Source organism: Brachycentrus maculatus, unplaced genomic scaffold (assembly GCF_059751285.1).
Source record: "Brachycentrus maculatus isolate JH-2025_06_01 unplaced genomic scaffold, ASM5975128v1 h1tg000093l, whole genome shotgun sequence".
NCBI lineage: Eukaryota > Metazoa > Arthropoda > Insecta > Trichoptera > Brachycentridae > Brachycentrus > Brachycentrus maculatus.
Window position 1 is genome coordinate 456,992 of NW_028280847.1, and position 20,177 is coordinate 477,168.

The window sequence follows — 20,177 nt, forward strand, 5'->3', positions numbered from 1 at the left end:
TGGGGTATTCCATATGTTGCCAAGCATTTTCCAATTGTTTTATCTCCCATTTTCTATTCTTAATTTCTACACAAATAAAACTTCAAAACAACGAGTTTTGTTTTTAATTTATACTAAATCAGAGATTGTGGTTAAATATACTTATGTAAATTTCTGGAAAATCTGGTAGAAGATTAAATATATAATCTGTGCGACCGTTTCAAAGTTAAAGTAATGAGTTATTTTTACCACTTAACACATTATAGCTATTCTTAGTTACATCTGTATAATATATAAGTGCCGTAATCAACCTACAAGAAATGCCGCAGTTCCAATCCACAATTTGATAATAATCTTGGGCTGATTGCAATAATAATTATATAATGTACTGTAGGAGAAAGCTAGGTTTTATATTTTGTTATAAGATATTAAATAATGATATAGGAAATAACGGTAACTATTAGGAATAACGGATGGTTTCCCTCGGTACAATACATGTAGATATTTTGTGACAAACTAACATTAAGTAGGAGAATGTTTGTTATTAACAACTTTTATTATTATTATTTATATGGTTTATTTTACCATTCGAGTATGCCATCTGGAAACCTGCTACTGAAATTTGTTTTCTTTGGGCTGTCCATATTGTTGACAGCTATACACTAACACCGCATTAATGACATGAAAAGCCATTTACTGCATTGTATCATAAGTAATATTTATGCGAAACATTGTTTATGTTGAATTGTCTAACATTTGAAACTAAATTATTGTTAAATATTTTGTATTTGGTTTATATCCGAAATGAGGTATCATTCTGTCATATAAATACATAGACGAGTAGCATATAGTTTTGTACAGAAATGTATATTGGTAAATCAGGCAGCAGTATTCAAGTTTTTCTTACATTCATAATTTAAAATAAAAACTAATAATTTAAGTAGGTAATTATTACTATTATAAAATTAAATTGATACAATGATTATATTTTTGTCTTAAATAATAAATATTGATTTGTATGTATTAAAACATGTAAAATAAATATATATATATATTGAATCATATTCGTGCATTTTATTTATCTAAATGTCACCCACTCTTTATACGCCTTATCAAATATATTCCACTCCTATATCCACAAAGAGTGCTGGACTGATTACCTTGCCTTCATACATATTATAATAGGTGATCAAGTTGTCCCCTACTACGGTGGCCTGCCTACCATTCGGCGCAAATAGGGGTCAGGAGAAGAAGAGCGCGGAACTGCTAAATCCTTAGAAAGTTTGCACTGATATTCCACTATTTTATAGTTCATATTATACCATTCAGTATTGAAAGGATGGGAAATAATTGGAGAGTTTTGGGTAACCCACAACATGATGATAACTGCATGATGACTGCGAAACAGCTAAATGCTTAGAGAGTTAGCACTCTTGCACTTTTCACTCAATATTATTGTTCATAAAATTATATAAATAAAAAATAAAAAAAATTCAAAGAGGATAAGTGAATTGAAAAGTATAGCTTGTTTTTTATTCTCAAATATATTTTTTATAAACACTACATTTAGTGTCCAAATTGATTAAATGTTGAAAAATGTGAATCATTTCCATTACATATATTTTTATGTATGGTACACAATTTTAGAAATTGATTAATATGGTTGTTAATCATAGAAAGAGAGGTAAATGATACGCAGAGTATAAAATTATTTCTTAAACCAGCCAACAACACGGCTGTCCAAACTCAAAACACAGTGAGGGACATTTTTTTTTGTAGTACGTTTTTTTGTTGCATTTTTGGAATAAGTAGATTCTATTGTACGTAGTCCCAAAATGCAAAAAAAAAGTACTACAAAAAAATATCCCTCACTGCGTTTTGATTTTGGACAGCCGAACAGGCCTTAAGTTTTTTTAATAATAAATATTTCATAATTCCGTCTCAATAACACATTGTGAGATATCAATAATACTAATAAAAAAGATACACAATATGTATGCGAGTACAATATTTATTTCCCAAAGATATATAATATTTCGTTTTAAAATCTTTTGCGCTATTTTTTATTTATCCTATTTAGGTAGGTATAACTTTCTTAATTTATTATTTACCCTGATCGCTGAATAATGGTATTATTATCGTAAACCTTTGTTTCTAAAACTTGCAACATTCAAGTCCCATTATTTGGGATATTTTCCTCGGTTGACCCCTGACCTATCGGGTGATGGTGGTACCTAATAATTGAGGCCATGTAGTTGATTATTCGCATTTACTAATATGTTTTATCGATGCTATTTTCTGCGAAATTGCGCATGTCCGTCATGCGTTTGAAAATATGTAAGGGGAAATTTTCACACGAGTGGCAATCGTGACGTCACCCCCTGCTGAGGCTTACTAGGATACGTATACGTGTACGTGTACAACTGTAAAACCGCGCAGTCGCAACCCCGACTACCTACACCGCGCACCGTAAGAACTAGGGTAGCCGTGTTTAGATTATTACTTAACTTGCGCAAGTCAAAAATGGTAATCGCTCCGAATAATTCGCTGAAGGTTTGCAATTCATTAATCATCTTCGTAGATCTAGATCAATGAATTGCAACATTCAACAATGGGGGATTATTTGGGCTTTTTCCATGAATTATTCGAAGTAATTACCGTTTTCGACTACATCTTGTAAATTAAAATATAAGTTACGATTTTTTTTTATTAATCTCAACATCAGTTTTACGTAGGTAGCTGATGAACAGTACAATATATAAGGACCTAATTGCACAATATTTTTAAAACATCTTTTTTACTTTATGGTTGATACTCTTTGTGTTACGGCCTGAAAACGAGCAGTTGATATTTTAAAATGTTATTTATTCACTTGCGAAGAAAAAGTGCTATGAAAATCGTTAACTTAAAATGCAATAAATGAGTCCCAGAGCCAGACCTAATATAGGTTCACTTGCACAAACACGAGTCCAAAGGTTACAAGGGAGGTTTAGAATCCACTAATTGATCTATAAACCTTGTACATAAAAATCAAGGTAAATAAAAAATGCAACACCCATCTAAAAAAAGGAGGGGAGAATTATATGCTCGTTTAATTTACAAACAGTAATTGACAAGACGCTAATAAGTCTTTCATTCGATTATTTCTCATCTTGCACATGTTACTTGAGCAATCCGCATACTGCATGTAAAAGCTTCACATTTCTAATGTTCGACTTTTCTTCGGCAGCTTATACGCATGCTTCGGACGGGCAGCCCGTTCATGTCCTAAAGATGAGCTTTATAATTATTTATTTCATGTGTTGGTAATCCCATTGCTTTTTAGAGCGTCTTACTATAAAATGGTAACGTTCGCTTAAAATTATTGGTGTATGTTTGGTTGCTGCGCAGTGTGTGGTCTTAAAGAAATTTATTTTTATTTCGATATGTCACCGAACAAGACGGTGAGTATTTTTATGTAAAACAATTAATACGGTAACTTCTGTAATATAAGTGTAAAAAGTAAAAATCTATGAATTTATATTTTATCGAGAGCGGGACTGTGTCTTCTTAAAATTATTTAAAATAAATACATATTCACAATATTTTTTTCCGCCACCGTAGTGCAGTGGTTTAGGTCATTTGGCTACCGTGCTGGAGGTCCCGGTGCGATTCTTAGGGAAGTTAAAATTAAATTTTGAATCTGATATCTGATATAATCCTGGACTGATACTCGTATAACTGATGATACCTGAAGCGCGAGATTTATCACTGTGCCTTAAGGGGATACAACGCCAACACATAATTCAATCACCAGCCGACCATCGGAGAGGTTACACGTCTTTTTACGCCCGATTTAAAAAAATAATGTATATTACATATTTTTTGTTTTTTAGAATACTTACATATAGATTTTTAATTTTTTTTTTAAATCCTTTCCTTTCAATTACTTTTTTCTTTTCAAAACCGTATAATTTTATCGAAGAAAAACTTAGTTTTCAATGCAAAAACGGTGTTTTATGAAAAAAATCTATTGCGTAAAATGTTACCCAGTTTCGAGAAAATTAAGTTGCGGCTTAACGAATACTGGGCCTTAATGTAATTAACGATTAATATAATAATATATCGGTACGATACACTGCCCTATGCACCATTGGGTGTGGGTGTAATAAGTAATAATAATTAAAAAATGACATTGGAGCACATTTCTTTTAAAACTACATATCTAATAATAAAAGCACGTGTTATAAATGTATTATTGCAGTAGAGTCCTCGACACTCAGTAGGGTGATTACTGTAATTTGTAAAATAAATAAATAAAATCACGGAATATCAATAAATAAATAACTTAACCGGTATAATAGTATATGTATATTTATTCAATACCGATTAATATTGAAGGATTTAAAAAATACCACAATCGTGTATTTGAGTTTATACACAATGAATATTCAAGTATGTATAATATTTTTATCATAATTGAAAAAAAAAGTTTTGTTTTTAAAAATTCTGGATTCCTTTTGCCCGAGGTATAATACCGAATATCGGGACATTTTCTCTGGCATCAATAATTGATGCCAGAGAAAATGTCCCGATATTCGGTCGGAATATTGTGAATTTAATTTTCACACTAGGTGTGAATAATTTAATTGGGGGTGTGAATTCTTTGTAAGTCCTGAATAAAACTGAAAGGTGACCATTCAAAAACAATTGCGTGTATCTTTTTCTTGCACTCATATGAGTCTCGTTTTGATATTTAACTACTTGAGGGCATTCTTTTTAGGCAAACGCCTCAGGGGATGGCGGGGTATGAAGATTCGCGCGAAGTCGTCATGCGGTCGGCGACCAGGGTAGTGGCGGGAGCGAGGGGCTCTGTGCCCTTCCTCCAACAAAATGTCAAGGAAAAATGTAAGTACTTTTTTCGTAACAAACAATCTAAATATATAAAAAAACGCTGGCTTATTCTGTATATTTAGTATTCTTATGCGTTGCCAAATTAACTTAATATTTTATTTTTATTTTATTTTATTATAAAATTGTAATTATATAATTATGGTCAACATACAATTGTTTACCATTTTTAACATTGAATAATAAATGTTGGTTTAAAATTATATTATATATTGAGAAAAAAACACAACATATGTAAAATTACAAAGTCCCAAAAACATGTGCCTGACTGAACTAGCAGAAACATCTAGACAAATTCATCGAAATCTTTACTTTAAGTGAATATCTACTATATTTTTATATGTTTGGTGTTAAGTCTGAAAGGGGTGATAGAAAAGGTTGTCAGAAACCCTTGAAAAAAAACCTTGAAAAACTGATTGAAAAGTGCTTTCATAGATATTAGCGGTGTATTCATATCTTGCAAATAGATCGTTATTATTAAATTAAATTAAATTACTGCGTTTATTTTACTTTTATTTTTTCTTCTTCTTAATCTGGAATTACTATTTTAGTACAACAATATTTGTATTAATTCAATCCATTTTAATAAGACATTGTGAGCTATTTTGAGCGAGAATGAGTGACGCCGTGAGTATTTACATAGTTTGAAGGCATTAGAAAGCTATGTATAATACATATTAAAATGATCTTATTTATATTCCTCGAATACTGGTACGAATAATCATTTTGAATTCGTCGAAAATATAATCTGAAAATATAATATCTGTTTTGAGTTTTGGTAGTAGTTATCTCAATAAAAATGAGACTGTTTTACGGTCATGTTAGATTCTGACGGGAAAGACATATTCTACTGTACACTACTAACCGCTGGGGATGACATTATCAGTATTTACAGAGCTAACATATTATTTATCTACATTTGTATGCACGCATCTCTCAAGATAACGTGATGAAATTTCATCTAATATACTAATTTAGTATGCTAAGAAATTCGTCATTTCACGTATGTTGCTTATTACTTTTCTTAATATAAAACAGTATAAAAAACATGGTTTATTGTGGAAAAAGTGCTTTTCAGTTACATAAATAATCTCATTAGGTATTTAATGTTCTTACTAAATATTTTATCAAGAATATTAAATTTTAATTCACATTTTTATAATTTATCTGTACATACTTTATCCGATCGCATCCTATCCGATTTGGGTTGGGGATAAGAGTTAAAAAAATAAGTTTTTGTTGCTGTTCGTTTTTTGCGTTTTTTTGGATGTTACTACTATGTACTATGTACTTATATGATTACCTAATAATTACCTTATATAGTGCCATATACTCGTATATTACCTAACATAGATGGCAGTTAAATAAGCGTCATGGTGACGAATTTTCGCAATTACCAAGATGTCTGACAACTATCAAAATATCGAGAAATTTATGGACCATTTGGCACCTTTTTATCGCTTAGAAGGCAAAAATTAAAATGGCAAAGCCTAATGTATATCTCAAATATTCAAGAGGTATTTATTCTTTCTCAGATGGAAACTAATAATATTTACCATAAATCCAAATATTAAATATTTGATAATAAAAAAGACCACAAGGCCTATACCAAGAAGAAGAAGAAGAAGAGAGCAAAAAAGACATCTTAATTAATTGTGTTTATTTTTCGATCATTAAATACATCACCGCTGTAAGTAATAATTATTGAAAAGAAAAAATAAATGTCTCTTACAAAAAAGTTGAGAAAGGTATTTAAAAAAATGTAAAAAAGACCATCTCTCACTATCGCCTTAAGTAGCATGTTAGATGTTGATATGATCCCATGATTTGTATTATATGAAATTGAATGTGGGCCAGGCAAAATTGTGAGGGAAATAACAGCTCCATACACATACGCCCCATGTTATATACATATTAAGTACATAACAAACTTACATGAATTATATTTTTAACGGATGAATATGGATTTTTTTTTTGTAGACGAGATGGGTTGGCTGTCGGCACGTTCCGTGCTGTGGTGTCTGGTGTTCTGGGGGTTCGCTGTCAACTACATGATACGAATCAACCTTAACATCGCCATAGTAGCCATGGTGCTGCCGCGAGCTCGCAGCGGAGCCTCTCCCCTGGCCGTCGCCGCTTGCGCCGCAGACAATGCTACTTTGGAGGAACACCCCTTAGCCGAACCTGACAATACCAACGTTAGCAATGCTCATTCTTATAAATAATACTGTTAAAAAAAAAGATATTAATTAGTCTCCTACCCGCACCCGATGGTGCATGGAGTACTGCATAGGTTCAAGGCAGTATGAATTTGATCGTCAAGTACAATGAGAGCAATGTGTGGGGCCAGTTCTCGAATCTAGGATTGGAATATATTTTAAAGGACACAGATGACTTTAGTGAATGAGCTCAGGATGATGGGCATCACTGCTGTATGGGAATGAAAAAAGAGAAGGATTAGTAGGTAGGAAACGGAGAATAGCGGCAATAGCTAGGACACTTACTTACCCGTACTTAGCTTACCCGTACTCATACTAGCTCTCTAGATTCCCTCGAGGTATTTAAAATAAGCACTTGCTTTAAACATTATATTCCCATTAATTTACTAATTATTTCTATTATCTTTTCTAATCGCATGAGATTTTTTCATGTCAATAGTTTATAAGTTTACATAATAATCTGTGATTTATCTACAAAACAAAGTGTCTGAATACAAATTACTTTCATCTTTATTCCCAAAGGAGCGAGTAGTTTTAGTAAACTGTGTTTTTTTTTAGATAACTGAATGATGAAGCGAATGAGTAAAATTGTCTGCTTTGAAATAATTGACTTCTAAGGTCTGTATATTAATAAAATATTTTTTTTTTTTAGGTAGAAAAGTTTTCTTGGGATGAAAATCAGCAAAATCTTATCCTCGGTGCTTTTTTCTGGCTCAATTGGCTGATGCAGTTGCCCGGGGGCCTGTTAGCGCACAAATATGGAACCAAAACAGTATTTGGCATAACTAATTTTGCAGCTACGTTATGCTGTTTTTTAATACCCGCTGCTTCTCGTCTACACTATTCGGCAGTTATATTCGTCAGATGTCTCCAAGGAATGTTTAGTGTAAGTTGAATAGGCACTTAAATGATAACTGTCTCTTAGATATATAAAGTTATGTTGGTGTTAAAAATAATGTCAGACAGAAAAAGTCCTGTGTAATTTCATAACTAAAAAATCATTCACATTTTTTTCCTTTATTCAAGATTCTGAATAAAGGAAAAAATTACATTATACAAATTACATTTCAATGAGTTTTGACTTTTTTCATTTATTGAGTTTTTAATTATCTGGATTTTTAACACTGCTAATAGTTATTCCCTATCGATAATCACCTTGCGATCCTTATTGTAAGTCACGTTCGATGTTAGCAATCCCTAGAAGTAAAACAGAACAACCAAAAAGTTAGACCGCCATCAATTGGTAAAGCATTTTTCTTTTTTTTTTGACCTTTCATCAAAGATGAAGAAGAATATGGAAGTCTGGGCATTTACGGGGCTGACAACCGTCATAGGCTGGTCATGTGTGTGATTATAATCCAGGATTTGGACCTCACATACTAATATAAGAGTTTCTGCTTAGTAAAAAGTCTCTTTACATCTCACCAATAGATGTCTCTAGTGATTCAAGAACAAGGTTTCTAAATTGGTTCACATATACAGAACTTGCAAGAATTTGAGTAGTGTGGTTGTCAATAATGGGTAGAATTGGTGAATGTTACACGTGTGTAAAGTGATCATTTAAACCAGCCTATGACGGTCGTCAGCCCTGTAAATGCCCAGACTTCCATATTCTTCTTCATCTTTGATGAGATGTCAAAAAATAATATGAAAATAACTCCTGTAATTGGAGATAATCCAGATTTTGTGAACAAGTATTTGGACACACTCAAAATGTTGTTGGTAAAGGATTCATATATGTAATTATTTATGTAGTATAATAGTTAATATAGTATGGTCAATAATACATTAAAGGTCGCAACGTGATTACACATGATAAAGAACTATTATTTTCTCATGTAATAATGTACTAATGTAACCGAATGCTCGGCTCAATCAGTAGAGCAGAAGATGGAAAGTTTGAAGGTTCAGGGTTTGAGTCCCAGAGTAGGTTGTTAGTTTTCTTGCTGTTCCATTATTTCGCATTGATTAAATCATTTTCTTTATTGATAATTTGTTGTATCTTAATTATATTGAGACGGCAAGAACCACTCAAGACAACTTATGTGTATTAAAACTCAGCCACTTGTAATCAAAAACATGTAATTGAATTTCCCAACAAACAAAAAACCTTTATTTTGTTAGTCATATGCATATTTAATAACATGTGTTGTACAAGCATGTAACGTAGATATCTATCTAGTTGAAAACAAAGAAGAAGTATTCACAACTTTCTCTTCACAAATATATGGATTTTTCCATTAATGGACCACGTTAATATACAACTAGTTCGATAATGGAGGATCTACTGTATAAAATGTGATTCAATGTGTATTGAATTTTGATTATACAATAGATGTTAATATATTTATATCGGGCAGTAGCAATCTTTTCTGGCCTGCAGATTAAAATCAGTACTACCATATTTTAATTTTAAAATATCTCGCTGGACTGGTTTGTTAGCTTACGCAAAACAGTAAGCCAATAAAAGTCAGGTTGTTTTAATGAATAAGATTAAGTTGAAATTGGGGTTAGTTCACTCAATATATAGTATATGAATGAATCATTAAATACTCAAATTGAACTTAAACATAAAGACCCATTTATACAATATAAAAATTTGTGTATAACCACGTCGCTCAATAAGTATTTGCTATTAAGACGGGGTGTTAAAATATGTAGGTGCTTCGAATATTCCTAAGGTTGAAGGCACTGGAATGTTCCTGCAAGGATCCTGATCCACACTGACGGCCTTTGCACTGCAGCGCCACTTCTCCCTCTAATCCCCGCCCCTGCTTTCCTCACTTTCCCCTCCCTCCTATCTAATATAATTGATTTTAATGTTTCTTTAGGGTTTCACTTGGCCAGCTATGCACAGCTTAACAGCTCGATGGATTCCACCAAATGAAAGAAGCAAATTTGTCACCGCTTACTTGGGTACTTTATTTTTATCATAAGACTTACCCAGACACTTGATAGAAATAGTATATGTACCTTTGCAGATTTTAAATTTACAAATTATTGCAAATCATATTGATAATGAGAAAGTGAGCTCCGGTTTGGACTCCAAATAATATTTTATTAAATTAATCAATATATTTCAAAAAATATATTTTACTTTGAGCTTTCTGTGGAAATACTTTTGTTTATCAGTCAACCTATTATTGTTGTTATAATAAGTAGGTACATGAAATTAAAATAATCATTTCAAATAATATTTTGAGTCAGTATACAGAATATGGAGACAAATTTCTTTATCTCTTATCAAGGTTTTATATTAAGGTGAAAATAAATAAATGTGGTTATAAAGATTACATTTTCTCCATTAAGCACATGCTCTCATTATCTTATATCGGGTTTTTCTTGAGTTTTTTTCCTCAGATGTGATTAATAACGAGTTATTAAAAAAAAAAATTGTATCTACATATCTAAGGCAGGGATAGAAATAACGTAATTCTATAAAATAGCACCATAGTATTTTCCGTTAATTATTTTAGTCGTTTCATGGCCTCTTTGCAAAAAAGTTTGCGAAATAGCTGTTTTCAACATATTGTAACTGAAAATGTTTTTCAGGGAGTTCGGTCGGAGCAGCAATGACATTTCCACTTTGTGGGTACATCATACACTGGGCCGGATGGCCGCTGGTGTTTTACTTGAGTGGTGCACTCGGGACCCTGTGGTTTGTTTTATGGTGGCTTCTAGTATACGATTCACCTGCTGAACATCCCCGAATATCAATCGAGGAAAGAGACTATATAACAAAATCAATCGGAAATGCTATATCTCAGAAAAAGGTAATTTCCTTCAAATATACTTACATTAGTGTGAACTGATGATAAAATCTAAATATGTATATTCATTTTTGTAGTGTTATGATTTTGCTACTATTGAATTTAATTAATGACCAGACAAAGATAAACATAATTCAGTTTGCTATTATATTTCCATAGAACTAAGAACCATACTAGATAGCGAGAGAATATGTAATTATAGTAAAAGAGCAGTTGATTAAGGTGTAGTTTGAAAATGTGGGATTTATGCATATTTCAGTTGCACCCGCCTTGGGGACACATATTCCGGTCACGATCCCTGTGGATTACTACTTTGGCTCAGTGGGGAGGTATCTGGGGGCTCTTTACTCTCATGACACAAGCTCCAACTTACCTGAAACATATCCATGGATGGGATATCCGTTCTGTAAGTACTTAATTTTAACTAAACTAAGCATAATTTAAAAAAAAGGGACAACGATCGATTTGCTAACGAGTTGCTAGTACACTTTTTTGTACACACAAAAAAAAAATTGAATATATTTTTGTCATACAAAACCAGAGAACGTTGGAAAATTATAATCTTATAACTTTATATAAAATTTTTATATGTTATGAAAATAATTTTAGACTGGAATTCTATCAGGATTACCTCACTTGCTGCGAATGGGATTTGCAACGATATTCTCACAGTTCGGTGATTATTTACTACATGCAAATAAACTATCAAGAACAAATGTTCGAAAAATGGCTACCGTGGTTTGTAAGTTAATTATTGAATAAATACATATGTATGTTTAATACATAAAAATATCTGTTACCTACATCTGGTATATCTATTCATAAGCTAAATAAATTTGATAAAAAATGTAAGAGAATCTCAAAATAATATTATATTTTCAAACAATACACAATATAAAACTCCCGTATTCATATTCTTCAAATAATGTTCTTTTGTATTATATTTTATTAGCACTGCAAGTAAGTGTGTCACATAAATAAATTTATTTAATGAGAAACAAATGGAAGACTAATAATAATGAAGCCAAAGATATGTGAATGAGTTGATACGAGTGGAGGATAGAGACTGACCCTGAATGAAGCAAGCCAATCACAAAAATTGTAACTCACGAAAAAGAATGTGAAATATGATTTTTAAATGGAATTTATATAGACATTGTAAATCTGTTACTTTCAACCCACGCTTATCTGAAATTCATTATTATTTAAAGGTTGTATTGGACAAGGCCTTTGTACGTTGGCTCTAGCATATGTGGGATGTGATAAAATCACGGCAGTGGTTCTTATTATGGCAGCTACAGCCGCAAATGGTGCTGTTTCAACTGGCCCTTTGGCGTCTTATATTGATATTACTCCAAATTATGCAAGTAAGTTTTCACCATTAAGTTTATCTAGTCACAGCGCATAAGTCGTTTAATTAAATGCCACACTCGGAAACAAACCACATATTACATATACGGTTCAACAGACAGGATTGCCTGTATGCATTGGCATTTGATGATTTTCTTATTATATCCGAGATTAGCTGTACAATATAAAGTTAAAGACCGTGAATTTAAAATTTAAGGGAACTACATTTATTTATTTAATATTTTTCTTATAAAAATCGCAATTTTGTATATATGTAACACATCTAATTTGTCCAGTCATACAATACAATTTCCACATACAAACTGATGGACGCCAATGTTTTGAAAAAAAGTAATATTGAGTAAAATTAAGTCGGTAATTCACATAAATTGTTATTTTAATTTTAAATTTTCTTTAATTTCTTAAAATTTTATTTAATGACAAATATTTTTTTAAATTATTGAATTTTTAAAATTATTTTTCAAATTAACAAGCACTTATGTACTGTAGTACCTAACATTGATGGTAGGTTTATTATTGGATAAAAATGAAAAAAAAATTGTTTAGTAACCGAGCAATGATTAATGAAAATAATAATATATATTTTTGCCTTCATAATGTAATGGTCAGGACGCTCGGCTACGGTACTGGAGGTCCCGGGTTCGATGCCTAGGGAGGGCTTAAATAAATATAAATGATTTTTTTCACTCCAATATTCATTCAATATCACCCTGGACTGGTACCTGTAGCGGAGGGCTGATCACCTCTTTCATGTGTCAATGATCAAGATGATACTGCATTTATATGATGCAGTGCCCTATGCGCCATCGAGTTATATATATATATATATATATATATATATATATATATATATTGTTTTTTATTTTTTAAAAGAAATCTAAAAATGTAAAAATACATATTTACTTAATTGTTCCAGGTGTGGCGATGGGTTTCAGTGGAATGATAACCAGTATTCCTGGATTTATATCTCCAGCTATTGTAGGGTGGTTGACCTTAAATAATGTGAGTATGAGAATGTATCACATATTATCAAATATGGATTGCAAGTAGTTGAGATGTTTTTTGTTTTCCTTCTATAAATCATCAGTTGATTCCTATGATTAAACAATAAACCAATAAAATTTTAAGCACCATTATTGTGTTTTTGTCTGGGTATAATTTAAAAAATGAAATATTTAAATATTATGGTGGGGACTGACCGGAGTCATTTTGTCGTAACGAAACACGTTACGATGAGAGCATTCGTATAGTCAGTACAGCGAGCCGACCATCTTGCCGCTCATTCCGAGTGCTCCATCCGATGTCGGATGCTCGTTACGACGAAATGCTCCGGTCAGTCCCCACCTTTATGGGATCGATGAATGAAGAGTCTCATAAATGCAAAACAGCTCTCTGACTGGTAATGTATGATTCATTTGCAAATTCCTATGTTTGGGTCTAAATAACCTGTTTACAAATTCAATGACTTAATCCTCCTTTTTCTTATTTCTAGCAAACGGTTGAACAATGGCAAAAAGTTTATTTGATATCAGCAGGTTGGCTTATATCTACAGGAATAATCTATGTTTTCTTTGCTGATTCAAATATTGCATCGTGGAATGATATGAATTCTAAGCAAACTTCATTAGAGGTAACTGTCTCCCTTGATTTTTGATCTTGAAGTAATTCCAACGTAAATACGTACATCATGTAAACCAACACTCCTTGGATTATTTAATTTCAGTTTCTGTTTAAAATGAAGATAACAAGGAGATAATTTCAATTTACAACTTATAACTTTTATATTTTTCCTGCACAGACAATATATTTTAACCTTTGACTTTACAATTACGTTTTGGAGGCAGTTTTTCCAGTATGGATACATTATTTGATAGAATCAGTTAGTTTTTCATTAAAAAAAATACATTCTCAATTTTTTTTCACTAAACCTCCGATGGAATACTACATTTTACACATTGACCTTTCTAGTGAAATCTCTAATAGCTAAAATAAAATTTATTCATTTTTTTTAGGTACATGATGAAAAAAGTCAAGAAATGGAAGTTTTCTTACGAGTCATACCTAAAGACGATCCACAAACAAGGAATAAGGACTCACCGATACGAGAGACGATAACAAATATAAAATTGTCATAGTGCCTTCACTTTAGTGCCCATAGAACCGTTACTATCAAGTACCTATCTACAAACATTATAATGTATATATACGTATAACTCTATAATAAGACAAATTATATTCTCTTATTATGAAATAAAAGTCTATGATATCACATTAAAACGTTGTATTTTTCAAAATACTGAATATGCTTTTTGAGGTAAATCATAATATTGTCATTATTTTGGTCAATTACAAGAATGAGAACATGGATGAGGTATATTTACAATTTGGGTGTTACATTACCTTAATTTTACTATAATAATTATGAAAATTGTTAATATTTTGGATAATTATTATAATTCAATGTTCTAAATAACTTTAGAGCGCCGATGATAGCTCCTGCAATAACAGTTAAAAAGTTGGCTATGAGCATATAATATATGAGCATATTTAAAAAAGAAATAACAATAAAATTGAAGAAAAAAAAGTATTATTTTTCTCGATATACATAAAACATATTATGTAAATAATATTATTAGTTTTTTTTATACAAAAATAAAAGACAGAAGAAATATATATTTACATGTATTTTAACATCATTTAAAATTATGGTATGTGAACAGAGGAGAACAATAATACTATGTATGCATTAGTACAAACTTAGCATATATGGATAATAAAATAATGTTAAAATAAGATAAGATAATAATTTATTACCTGCTGATAATCACACCGTCCACATGTAACAAATATACATAGCACTTTATCCAAGATTAGTCTTTCAAAATTACATATTAACTTTTAAACGTTTGTTGGTTTAAAGTTGAGGGAGAGTCCACGTCAATCAGGACAGCTTCAGCGGGTTGTGGAGCCATACTGCTGATGAACTGACTACTGGTACCGGAAGCACTGTCTCCCGCAGCGTGGATGCCCGACAGGTCGCCCGGCAGCTGGATATTGACACTAGGGTTTTGCGACTGTTGGGTTTGTGAAGAACCCTTGGAGTGCGTTTTTTGTCGTGCCTGTTCACTCGTTTTGGAGAGTCGCTCGCTAAGTGCTTTGAGAGCAATTTGCCTGGAAACACAAACGTATTATTGGTAATGAATTAGGGAGAGAGGATTGAATACCATATGGCCGTCTTTACGTGCAAATATCACTTCAATATTTATGTATCTTCTCACCAATGAATTTGACTTGTAACTTGTACACTTCAAAATATAAACTTTGCCATAATCTGGACAAAAATATTGGCCTTCGGGAAGCAGAAGCACACTAGAGTGTGTTTCTTCTTAGAAGGAGATAGTGCTAATATCATATTAATACAAACAAATCGGCTTTTGAGGAGGAAGAGGTGCCAGATTTAAGGTCTTACCAGGATTTTACCAATATAACATTTATTCAAACAATGATTAAATTATTGAGATAATGTAAACTAGATAAAAGGTCATTGATAGCTCCAAAAGGAGGTAGTGAACCGAAAACCTTTGGAAACGGAAACAACAAATATTACAAAAATTTAAAAAATATACTAAATCAATTTTATAATGAATTAAATTTTACAATCAACCAGTAAGTCATAACACAGTATGTATTTTGAAAATCAGCAAATCAAAATATTAAACCTTCAAAATATAAAAATATAAACAATCTATCTATTTAATTTTCTGTACGCTGACTAAAGTGCAGTAATAGGTATTTGAGTGAGGTATGCAAAGTGCTTTACAGACATAGCTATAACATTAAAATTATTTCTCAGGTTTTGCATTCGACCATAGTGGTAAATTGTTCTATATCATCATTATGTCTGTAGAGTTGTTTGTATTTTGGTCCAAATATTTATTATACGCTATTACTCCAGTTTAGTGAGTGCGCGGCAGTATGGAGTATAACTCGGTTGGGTGATGAACATGTTACCTCCGTCTCTCCATATCCTGGGGCTGCACTCCGGGCAGGGAGATGGTGAGGCCGCGAGGGCTGAGCGCGAGGTGCACGCGGCGCCGGCTGGCGGGGCACAAGCCCACGCGCACCAAGCAGCGCTCCAGGGGGCTGGACACCAGGCGGACCAGAGGCTGCACCACTCGAGGGAAAAAGCTAAAACAACAAATATACTAGCTTCAGGACTCCCAATCTTTAAAATTTAGCCAAATCTTGTGCGCAATTGTTAGGGAAACCACAAAATAAAGCAGTCTTTTGCGCGATTGTTTTGGAAACTATTAAAAATATAGTAGTTGTTTGCACAATTGTTCTGGAAACAATAAAAATAATATGGCCATAGTATTTTTTTTTGTAAATACAAAACTGCAATGATTCTAATTTTAAAAGCTCAGCATTTGAAATTGTAAGGTGATAAAAGAACGGGTTTTTGATCTTAGAATGAACTACGAGTCCCTTTGGCTACCAGGACTTTTGGGGTTACTGTGCTAGAATATCGCAATTTAAACATAAATAATTGAAAAGTAAAATGTGTTCGATAATTTATAAACACTCTGTGCCATTGTTGAAACCAATTTGTTTTTAAATTTCATGTTCAGCGTGATGAAAATATCTCGCGGAGTTTGGTTGACTAAATGTGCGCAACGTTATAAAAAATGACTAAAAGTAAAAGTTGCTCGCTCAATGTCCATCTCCTTTTTACGCCATGCGCATAACTCTGCAAATCAAACGACTCTCCGACTAAATTGACGACATCCAGTATTGAATGGAGTCGAGTAGGAGTATGAGTAATTTACGAATGAAAAATATATACTTTTTTAGCAATGCAGTATTTGTATCATATTTGTATCATTTTATTGCATATTATTGATTAAACCTGATACGTAAAAATGTATGTATTCGAAAAATATCACAGTTTTACACAACTTACTTTTAGTAGTAGGTCGGTACACAGCATAACAGATTTTAAATGTAGACTGTTGGATCAGAGGAGTGTTATCTTAATCGCTAATTACGTAGTACCAATTTATGCCACATATCAAATAATTATAGTGAGTGTACACTGATTTTTTAAAAGAAGAAAATCAATATTAGGATCTCATGTATGGTATCCAATGATCTAAAAGATACAGAGACAAATGATTCCATAAAATAAACGCTTTAATTAAAATAAGGGGAAAGAAAACAATTTTTTACTTGTCAAAGCTGAAGTTATCGGCAGTATCTCCGCGGGTTCCGTTGGAATGGTTTTGCCAGAAGCGAAGGTAGAGCCACGAGACAACGGTGCCGCTGGCCCACATGCACGGGTAGCTACCCTCCAGGAGCCCCGCAGCCCACAGGATGAGGGCCACACACAGCACTAGCAGGGGGATAATCCTGTTTGTCATCTTACCTGCAAGTTTACACATTTACAAAATCGGTAATAATTTTACATCAAATTATAACTAGGAATGGTCTTTCAACAATTCCTTCTTCCTCTGTCTCGTATCTGCACCCAATATTCCATAGTACACCGCATCAGATGAAAGTCACTAAATTTCAGTAAAAATTACCAGTGACCGAGTAACCTTTCACACAATCCATTTTGTTTACCATCTACCTCCATTATCCATTAATGGTAGCTCTTTTATAAAAAAGTTAAGTTATTTAATGACTTAATGGGTAATGGAAGCAGATTATAGATCTTTATTGCTTAATATTCAAAGTACCTTTGACTAAATGTGATATATGTTTGAGTGTGTCCGGATTGTTTCTGCTTTTTTTAATATGAAATATTTAGCATTTTTAATCATTGCTTTATTGGTAGATGAATATGTAAAAAATATAATACTATCGCAGTGTTAAATAACTACCCATCATTAGGTTTTTGGAAAGTTCAGAATGTTTATAGAAGAGGGCTATGGATGTTTCGAGCCTTCACATGGCAGAAATTTTCTTTTTAATAAGCCTGAGCATCAATCAACTGAGTTTTTTTTTTTTTGGCAAAGCACCCAAAGTTGAGTGATACATATGCCAATGTATGAATCACTTATACCAGCCAACGGTCAACTGAGTTCAGTTGGCACATATTTGTCATTCTCACAAAATTTGTTTTATTGTTCCTTAAAATGTCAACTTTCATGGTAAATAAGGAACATTTGCGGGAAGTTCTGCTGTTCTGTTATAATTGAAAGAAGAGTACAGCCGAGGCATATAAAATGCTATAAATTTATGGTGATTGAATCCCATTGGATAAATCAGTCAGAGTATAGTATAGCGCATCGAAGCTGGTGGTTTTAGCGTTGACAACAAAGATCGCCCTGGAAGACTGAAAAAGTTTGAAGGTGAGGATTTGGAGGGTTCAAAATATTAAAATGAGGTTTTAATATAAAAACATTTCTCCCGACAGACTGAATATGTCGCTTGTTCTGCGCTGGGCACATAGTTTGTGGCATTTTTGATAAGGTACGTACATTGCACATCTCGCACTTACTTCCTAAGACAGATTATTCAAATTCAATTGGTTTTTAGCATAAAATGTTATTTATTCTCCATACTATTGATATGTATCTAAAAATCTCAAAGAATTATTTTATTTCATTCAGTTGTATAAACATGGGGTATGATTATAGTTACGGCCGCCTTAATCAGATATATATATCTGTATTTTGCTCCCACTGAGTGACACGCTAGTAACTTGAATGCTCATGTTTGAGAAAAAGAGAGACACATTCAAAATGTTTGTTTCCCTATCTTATTACATATGTCATCTTATTTAGAGATTAAGTTGATAATTTACTATCTAAAATGTTTGAAAGTTACACGTATTTTATAGTAAAGAAATTTTTTGTCGTATTTGATCATAGCTAAGTGCAATTTTCTCACAATCACGAGCGATGTTTATGTATTTATTATTTATTTATTTAAATTTATAATTTTATAAATATATTACCGAGTGATGTTTTGATGAGAAGATGATCAGGCATTACTTGCTTCACAGCTACACTTACGGCGGCGATGTATCCCGCCAAACCGTGAATATGGACGCTAAATAAATAGTCTGTATTTCGAGTGCACATGTACAAAAACAAATAGTATGTAGAAGTCATAACAGCAACCCCGAAATTTGTAATTGCGAAAAATTTTAGCATTTCTAACTGGCCCCACAGAGGTTCAATTAACTTTCCACACAAACCTACAGTAACAACATCCACAATCACTTCCCAAAAGTGGAGTTCCAAAAAGCAAAACGTAAAAGCTGACCATAACCAGAATGACGGCGGCATTAAATATCCCGGGGTCACGCTTAGTACATTTACGGCTCCCTCTGAGAACGAGAGAAAATAACTGAATATTACTATAACACATATTAATTTCACTGAAGTAGATGTGTTTCCTAATAATGCTGAAAATTGTTGTTTTAAATAAGGTAAATTTCGACTGAAAACCCTCATAGAGGCCATTTTGAATTAACTGTCAAACTGTGTCCATACAAAATATAATGTTGCCCATATAGAGAAAAACACTGAAAATACCAACTTTAGAGTGCTTACTCGCATAACTGAATAAAGGTTCATACATAGATGTGTAACAAATGAAAGTATTTTATGTTGTTCTTTCATTGTTAAAAAACCCTTTGTTTAAATGTGTAAATATAATTTTTGATCATCCACTTATATAATTATAATACTATACGCATCGACACATCAATAATAGTTGTTATGTATCTATGGAAACGCCAGTATTTAAAAATAACAAAACAGTATCATGTGGACGAATCTTTCATTGTTTTATTGTTTATATGAGTTTTTCCATATCCAAAGATTAAATAAAATATTAGTGCTTAGCAGGGGCATAAACGTACGTTTAACAGGTACTGTGCATATGAAACATGTTTAATAAATGAGTAATTATTATATTAGGCTCTCATTAAATAAAA

At 32.3% G+C, this 20,177-nt stretch overlaps 2 protein-coding genes across 3 annotated transcripts; one reads left to right on the forward strand and one right to left on the reverse strand.

Moving 5' to 3' along the window:
• The first annotated feature begins 3,203 nt into the window (after positions 1–3,203).
• On the forward strand, positions 3,204–14,506 carry NaPi-T (Na[+]-dependent inorganic phosphate cotransporter). Of its 2 annotated transcripts, XM_088258369.1 has the most exons (12): positions 3,204–3,422; positions 4,742–4,866; positions 6,850–7,067; positions 7,741–7,974; positions 9,920–10,004; positions 10,641–10,861; positions 11,118–11,264; positions 11,468–11,600; positions 12,070–12,225; positions 13,146–13,231; positions 13,722–13,859; positions 14,242–14,506. In XM_088258369.1, the coding sequence occupies exons 2-12, from the start codon at positions 4,758–4,760 to the stop codon at positions 14,362–14,364; spliced, it is 1,650 nt and encodes a 549-aa protein (XP_088114495.1). In that variant the 5' UTR covers positions 3,204–3,422; positions 4,742–4,757; the 3' UTR covers positions 14,365–14,506. The 2 variants fall into 2 exon arrangements, with proteins under 2 accessions (XP_088114495.1, XP_088114496.1); XM_088258370.1 differs by lacking the exons at positions 3,204–3,422; positions 4,742–4,866 and adding an exon at positions 5,829–5,968.
• Positions 14,507–14,895: 389 nt separating this feature from the next.
• On the reverse strand, positions 14,896–19,713 carry LOC148310488 (transmembrane protein 115). Its single transcript, XM_088258371.1, has 4 exons — positions 19,191–19,713; positions 17,456–17,651; positions 16,241–16,417; positions 14,896–15,400 (listed from the first exon to the last, which is right to left on the reverse strand). Exons 1-4 carry the CDS (start codon positions 19,699–19,701, stop codon positions 15,121–15,123), a joined length of 1,164 nt encoding a protein of 387 aa, XP_088114497.1. The 5' UTR covers positions 19,702–19,713; the 3' UTR covers positions 14,896–15,120.
• Positions 19,714–20,177: the final 464 nt, after the last annotated feature.

Coding starts and splice junctions, on each gene's coding strand:
- LOC148310488 (XM_088258371.1), bottom strand. CDS start 19,701: ATGGCCTCTATGAGGGTTTTCAGTCGAAATTTACCTTATTTAAAACAA. Junction 17,652..19,190: donor TCTCATCAAAACATCACTCG/GTAATATATTTA, acceptor GTAAACTTGCAG/GTAAGATGACAAACAGGATT. Junction 16,418..17,455: donor GATAACTTCAGCTTTGACAA/GTAAAAAATTGT, acceptor TTGTTGTTTTAG/CTTTTTCCCTCGAGTGGTGC.
- NaPi-T (XM_088258369.1), top strand. CDS start 4,758: ATGGCGGGGTATGAAGATTCGCGCGAAGTCGTCATGCGGTCGGCGACC. Junction 4,867..6,849: donor ACAAAATGTCAAGGAAAAAT/GTAAGTACTTTT, acceptor TTTTTTTTGTAG/ACGAGATGGGTTGGCTGTCG. Junction 13,232..13,721: donor GGTGGTTGACCTTAAATAAT/GTGAGTATGAGA, acceptor TCTTATTTCTAG/CAAACGGTTGAACAATGGCA.